Here is a 7500-nt window from a genome sequence, read left to right as displayed (position 1 = left end):
AACCATCAATTAGACAACAGAATCAGTAGGGTACCAGTTTTGTTTCATTGTACCAGGCCTACTGTATGTCAAAAGCAGGCTCGGATGAAGCTGGGAAGGATTAAACACACGGTTTCCACACCGCGGTAATCAACCGTGATAATCATGATATTTGAAATGAAAACGGTAATTGTTATCGTCAACATTTTTATCGCGGTTTACCATGATTATACCGGTAATCGTTAGACACAACATGTTTCATAACAGTGTTTGCTGCCCATCTATCAGTTTGAAGGCCAAATGTGGTATGTGACAATACATTACTCCACAACCAGCTCCTATAGAATCTTTGCATATACTGCTTTATCTACTTGACAATATAGACGCTTTTGTGCTGCTATGGGAACCTAGCAGCTTCCTCTCGGCTCATTCCAACAGAATCCACAAAGCACCAGACGGAAGACTACCCACCCATGCATAGTAAGGAACTGAATTTTGAGACAATTGTTTTCCTTATTCATACCTAATTTATTCAGACGAAACTTCTGTGAAAAAGTAACAGATCAAGGAGCCTGCGGCTGGCTCTGGTTTCGAGTTCATTTCCAACCTCATTCTTTAACAGATGCTTTTGTGGAACGTGACGGCCAGACTCAAGCTGCTTGCGAAGAATCGAAGATTCCCATGAGACCGGATGTGGTGAGATTGATGGGACTGTATCATGAACATGAGAGGAGCTCGAAGTCTGGGAATCGGACTGAAGTTGTGGACCAAAAGACTCCATTCACAAGGCCTTCCCTCCTAAGGGCTCTACCCAAATCTCCTGTTTCAACGTGTTTTCAGCCAAAACATTAAAACATCCATCAAGTCAGGATATCTTTTGGAGGCATTAGGGCTGGTTTAGGATTTAGAAAGGGGCCATGAATCCTGCATTTTCTCACCTCAATCTTTTCCATATTTCAATCTATTATATATTTCAACAATCTACTCTAGAAATATACAATTATGGGTTATGATAGATCATTCATTGATAACCATCTACAAATACATATTCATTGTTATTATATATTGGCCAGCCCATCAAAAGTAGCACTGTTTCCTAAGGTAGTCCACTGCATCTACAGTATCATGGCTTTGGCCTTGCTGATACCAGACTCTAGTGCTCTGATGGAGAGGGTCAGTTGTCCGACTCTCCTCCACTCACCACGGTGATGTTGAAGGCGTAGAGGAGGTCGAAGGGCAGCGCCGCCACCAGGTCCACGAAGAACCAGGTGGCGGCGTAGTGGATGCAGATGGAGCGCGAGTCGTACACCACCTGGCCCGACTGACTCACGTAGGTGGTGCGGAAATTCAGGATGATGTCTGTGGAGGGGAGAGGAGAGGAGAATGCGTGCACACAAACACACACACACACACACACACACACACACACACACACACACACACACACACACACTGTATTCAATTACCTTTAGTTCATCAAATAAATTAGGGCCCAAGGTGTAAACATCCAAACCAATTTGGATGCAAGTGCATAACATGAAAAGTTTTCAGATACTAAAATGAAGTACACATGTTTTACATACTGTGATCTAACCACGCATGAAAAAAGGTTGGAAATATATCAAGCAACCAGTTTACAACTCAGCATCTATCCAGGACAAGACAGGGACTTGGGATGGTTTGGGATGGCTCCAGATGATTGATTGTGTAGGAAATCGATCCAGTCAGCTGTAGTTTAGCTCAAGGCGTGATTGCACTGTCTGCGGTCTGTGTGGAAGCCCGCCTTGACTGTTTTGAAGTTCAGAACACACTAAAACATCTAGGTATGAGTGACTGGCTGCCTTTGGAAAAGCTCTAACAAATCCTGAAACTAAAAACTATTATATTTTTATAAGCAATATTCTTTTTCTGTAGTGCTTTTCAAACTGTGTTCTTAGTCGTGTTATACTGTGAGACCGCTGAAACACAAAATAAAATAATAACTTGTAAAAAAAAAGATGCTGAATGCTGATCTGAGATCTGTATCTGCTGACAGCTGAGGCGATTCACTGGTCTGACATTCTCTTGCTATGAGCTGAGAATATCTCTGAATGGCTGCTGCAGACGCAGTCCGCCCTGTCCTGCCAGCGCTGGCTCTACAGCTGACCTTTGATTGAGACATGACTCATGAGAGGTATCATTAGGCTGGCCCAGGACTACTGCAATGTAGCTACATATAAAAAATGTAATTAGGCTAGTCACACAAGTATACATGTGTAAAATGTTAATTATATATCTATATCTATATATATACATGACAAATGTTTGTGTATTGAGTATTGTCTCCCTCTTTGAAAATATGTATATTTGAGATGTGTATGAACTGTAATATAATATGGTTAGGAGATATTTCGTCATGTGCACCGAGACAACTGTTAAACATAGCATGTCAGAGAGTGAACACAAGTGTGAAATGTGACACACCATCGGCTGGTATCTACCAACGGTCATGAAACAAGACATGTCATTGGCTAGTCTACCCTGACAGTGCCTCTAAATGGCACCTCGTTGTTGGCAGACCTAACAGTGCCAGCCAGTGTGGGGGCTCTCTAATTGGTGATTCAATAATGCCCGGTGCTCAAAAGCCTTCTGACGCTCTTTTAAGAGCCTTCTGAATAGTTGCACCTGTTCGGGGGTATTTTTAGCGCCGTCTTGAATCCGACCGGCCGGCACAGCCGCTCAGCACTGGCATCAGAGACGGAACGATCGCTCCTGAGACACACTGAGGGTCCGCTCGCTCCATCGCGGCAGGCAGTTTGAGCTCTCGCTGACAGAACCAGGAAAAAATAGAGCACAGCCTTATCTCCGATGCAGTGAACGAAATCCTGCCCCGACTAAAATAACCTCGGCCTGTTGTCTTTTTTCTTTTTGCACCATCATTGCTATGAATGGAAAACTTGCAATAAAACGTTAAGAATGGCGAGGGCAACAGGATCCTGAATGTTGTCAAACTGCTGTAATTATAGGGGTTCAATTACAGATTAGCATTGGCTTTAGTGACCAAGTGCAGGCCTCGGATCAGATGAACATTTAGAATCCAGCTTAGTGGAAACCCTAGATACTTACAGTCTGGCCACAACAATGGCAGCACAGCCTCAGTTGGCCATACACATGTAAAACACGCTAACAGTAAAATGTGAGTATGCACTTTTATTCACAGAGGACCTGAGGGAGAACCTTGGGTGTGCATTTTGACACCAGATTTTGAGCACATACTGTCTGATAGTCCACACACTTTAAAAGTGTGATGTATCTGAATGTGTTTTGGTGAGAATGGGTGGCCATTTGTCCTCCTGGACATCAACTCTCCAGCAGAGTTAATTTAACACTTGTGATGACACTAATCAAGCCCCTTGTGAGTGTGAGATTGCAGCAGTAGTGGGCAAATTAGACACCAGAATGAAATAACACTACACACACACATACACACACACACACACACACACACACACACACACACACACGCACACACGCACACACGCACACACGCACACACACCCTTCAGAAATGTTTTAGTGGTAAAGTAAGAAGCTGTGGCATTTAGTCTCTTCGGTAGGTCTCTCAAATGTCAATCCTCAATTTTACAGGTTCAAGGCAAGTGAAAGCTGTGGGGCACTAAGGTTTCCTATTAAGGAAGATCCCTCAGTATAAATACAGCCGTTCTCCAATATCCAACAGATTCACCTCTTGACCTTTGTCTCCTTGTCCTCTCCTTTCTCCACTTTCCTTTTCTTGTTGAGCATTTCTCCTGTTCCTTCCTCCACCCTGTTCTCTCTGTCTCCCTCAGACTGAAGCAGACGCAGACACAAGATCACCCAAATGTCAACCCGCTACTCCGAGCCAAGTTCTCCACAGGGCATTCTCGCAATGTTCCGCACCTGTCTCTTCACAAACTCAACCTCATGTCATCCTTTTCAGCTGGAGCTGTGGTTTCATAGGCCAGGTGCTGCTACAACAACGGCAACACATCAGAGAAATGTTAATGTTTATGTTGTATGGTAGACTGGGTAAACTAGGTGTACAGTGCTTTTCTCCAAAGCCCCTCACACAATAACAACAAAACCTTACATAATCACACAATAATTCATAGAATTCATTAGAAATATTGGGTAAGTTTGAGCATTATGTACTATTAATACATTAAGATATGTTTGGCATTTACCAAGGGCTTTGTCCACATTAAATAAATGTTTGCCTTTTGTTATTACTTGGAGTCTACTTGCACCGATGTATTCACCTCAAACCAATGATAAAAAATAATTCTGTCTTTTCTGTTCAAAACATGCCACCTTTTTGAATTCCATTTAGTTTCCATTTCACTTTTACAAAATATTTGTATTTATAAGAGTCCTATTGACTGCTTATTTTGCTATTTGCTATTAAGGTAATAATGTACCTGTGTTGTGCTTTAAATTAGTAACAAGTAACTACTTGAAAATCACATAACTATATGTGTGTATGTATGGGATTTATTACATACTTTGGATTTATATATTACACACAGCTTCATTGAAAGACACTTAACATTAAGTGTCAGACACTTGTTAAAAAACTTGATGATGGTTGCACAGGAGGAAGTATAAGTATATATACTCTTTTGATCCCGTGAGGGAAATTTGGTCTCTGCATTTATCCAAATCCGTGAATTAGTGAAACACACACAGCACACAGTGAACACACAGTGAGGTGAAGCACACACTAATCCCGGCGCAGTGAGCTGCCTGCAACAACAGCAGCGCTCGGGGAGCAGTGAGGGTTTAGGTGCCTTGCTCAAGGGCACTTCAGCCGTGCCTACTGGTCGGGGTTCGAACCGGCAACCCTCCGGTTACAAGTCCGAAGCCCTAACCAGTAGGCCACTGCTGCCAAGTGCAGACGGCTGAGCCAGTTCTAGCTAACCCTAGAATCAACTCTTCTTGAATGTTTCTTATTTTTGCATTTAGAACTCACCAAGAATGAACAGCATCTCCACGACGATGTCACTGACGATGGTGCTCCTGGAGGCTGTTTCCAGGTCGTTGTATGCTGTGAAACACACGTTGTACGGGACAGTCACGGCAACGTAAAAAGTGGCGAGGAGGATCATCCAATCCCACAATGCCTTGGAGATGCTGTAGTGCAGCAGGATGAAGCGGGACTTTTGCACCGTGGCGACCTTGTACTCTGGGAGAGAGGGCTTCTCGAACATGTTCTAAAGGGAGAAACGGGGATGAGAGGACATGTGTGGAGTCACAAAGAGGGCCCCAAGACTAGGGAAGAGAAAAAAAAGGACATGTATACGGTTTAGACACACACACACACACACACACATACACACACACACACACACACTCACATTCAAACCACCATCTTTTCATCTTTCTCCAAACAGTGCTTCCCCACTGCCCACACCAGAGAGAGGCTGAATAAAGCCACCAGCAGAAATGAATCAATGCAAATAAGAATCCTCCACAAACGTTTCCCTCTCTGAATCACAGAGAGCCAGTGGGGCCTCTCTGATTGGAGGGGGGGGGGGGGGGTTGCTGAAACCATTATCTCTGCTAAATGACATCTTTTCCCATGGAGGGAACCATGGAAATCACTCACTGATAAGCCGGGGCTGATGGGATTGTCCGAAAAGATTCAGCCTCATTTAAGGTGGGCCTAGGAAGCATCCATCCAGCGGCCACCCACGGACAGGGATAAAGAAATAAGCACCCCCTAATGGCCTGGAAACACTTACCAGAGCCATCAGGACGCACAATGGCCACTTTAGATGACCGACTGAGACAGACGCCCCGTCCGTATTCTTGGCTAAACAATGGGCCCTGATGTGAGGCAGCTCCGAGCCAAGAATTGTGGGTAATGAAGTATTAAATTAATTTTTTTTGTGTGTGTATATGCTGTGTATGTACGCCTGAGTCCATATATACGTTCTGGTCACAGTACAGCTTGGCAATTACAGCTTCTTTTTTAGTTAAACAATCAAATGGCTGGAATGTGATAATTGCAGCCCATAAATCAAGGAAAAGAATGAGAGCAAAAGAGAAAGAAAAGAGAGAAAGAGAGAAAGAAAAAAATATAGGGAGAGAGGGAGAGAGAGAGAGAGAGAGAGAGAGAGAGCAAGATATGGAATTGTCACCTCAGGAAAAAGATATGAGAACCGGTAAGATCTATTGTGATCAATAGCCCTCGACCTATTTGACACTGTGGCCTCATGGGAAATCTGTGCTCACATCCATGGTGCGTGAAGAAAGTGGCGGAAGGGGGGGATCTGAGGGCTAGACAGTTCCAGTGATGAAACACCAGATTAACGGCCGAGGGGGAAGCTGACCGCTGCAGAGCGGGGGACTCATTGATTAAAGCCGCTTATTCAAGAGGCAAACATACCGCTAAGCTTCACACTGTTTTACGGCCTCAGCTCATCACCACCAGATACTGGACGCTGCAGCAGCCTGATGCGCTTTATTGATTCAATTGGGTGGGGAAAAGTACATTGATAAAAGTTTGGAGTAGTTTTCTTTTCTTTTTTAATAAAGCCATGTTTTCTCCCTCTCTCAGCATGGTAGAGAGAGAAAAGAGTATGAATGTCTTGTGTCTGTGTGTGTGTGTGTGTGTGTGTGTGTGTATGTGTGTGTGTGTGTGATATTTATGTCTGCATGTGCATGTGCATGTGTGTGTGTGTGTGTGTGTGTGTGTGTGTGTGTGTGTGTGTGTGTGTGTGTGTGTGTGTGTGTGTGTGTGTGTGTGTGTGTGTATGTGTGTGTGTGTGTGATATTTATGTGTGTGTGTGTGTGTGTGTGTGTGTGTGTGTGTGTATGTGTGTGTGTGTGTGTGTGATATTTATGTCTGCATGTGCATGTGTGTGTGTGTGTGTATATATGTGTGTGTGTCTGTGTGTGATATTTAGGTCTGCATGTGTATGTGCATGTGTGTGTGTGCATGTGTGTGTGTGCGTGTATGTGTGTGTTTTTGATTGGGCTTACATCACCAGGGGTCAGGTGACCCCATGGTCCCCTTGGCCCTATGGGTGCAGGGACAGGCAGATTAGAGGGGAACTCCTCTGGATCACATGACGCCCTTCAATCCCCTCACAGCCCGGGTCCACACTGATCTTCAAGCTCATTAGGTTTCACTCTTCAAGCCTCTCGCATACACACACACCACATGCATACACACACAAACACACATACACACACACACACACACACACACACACACATACACACAGCCACAAACAAACAGATGTGCACACACACACACACTTTTGTACATCAACAACCTGAGCATATACTTTTGTTTGCTTATACACACACACACACACACAAAGGCACACACAGACACACATGACACAACAACTCAGCAATGCACACACAAAGTCCCCTTTTGACTACGACCCCCAACATGCTTCAGGGCAGGATCCAGTGACCTCCACGATGATGGGCCCTGTCCTTGGTAAGGAACCACACGACAATTTCCCTTTTCCGCCCCCCATTTCCCCAGCTA

At 44.3% G+C, this 7500-nt stretch overlaps 1 protein-coding gene across 1 annotated transcript in view; it reads right to left on the bottom strand.

Annotated features, from left to right (window-relative positions):
- LOC143138319 (voltage-gated delayed rectifier potassium channel KCNH4-like) overlaps nucleotides 1-7500 on the bottom strand; it is a 66276-nt gene that overhangs the window by 23222 nt on the left and 35554 nt on the right. The window contains exons 5-6 of the mRNA XM_076298814.1: nucleotides 4966-5206; nucleotides 1181-1338 (exon numbers count right to left, since the gene is read on the bottom strand). Of these exons, the coding sequence (XP_076154929.1) occupies nucleotides 1181-1338; nucleotides 4966-5206 (399 nt within the window). The remainder of the gene's footprint in view (nucleotides 1-1180; nucleotides 1339-4965; nucleotides 5207-7500) is intronic.

The sequence above is a fragment of the Alosa pseudoharengus genome, unplaced genomic scaffold (genome assembly GCF_046254945.1).
Source record: "Alosa pseudoharengus isolate Yale_2024_CS ecotype anadromous, Long Island Sound unplaced genomic scaffold, YU_APseudo_1.1 YU_APseudo_1.1_scf_21, whole genome shotgun sequence".
Taxonomy (NCBI): Eukaryota; Metazoa; Chordata; class Actinopteri; order Clupeiformes; family Clupeidae; genus Alosa; species Alosa pseudoharengus.
Note: the sequence above shows the minus strand (reverse complement) of the source record. Positions and strands in the feature narration are given on the sequence as shown.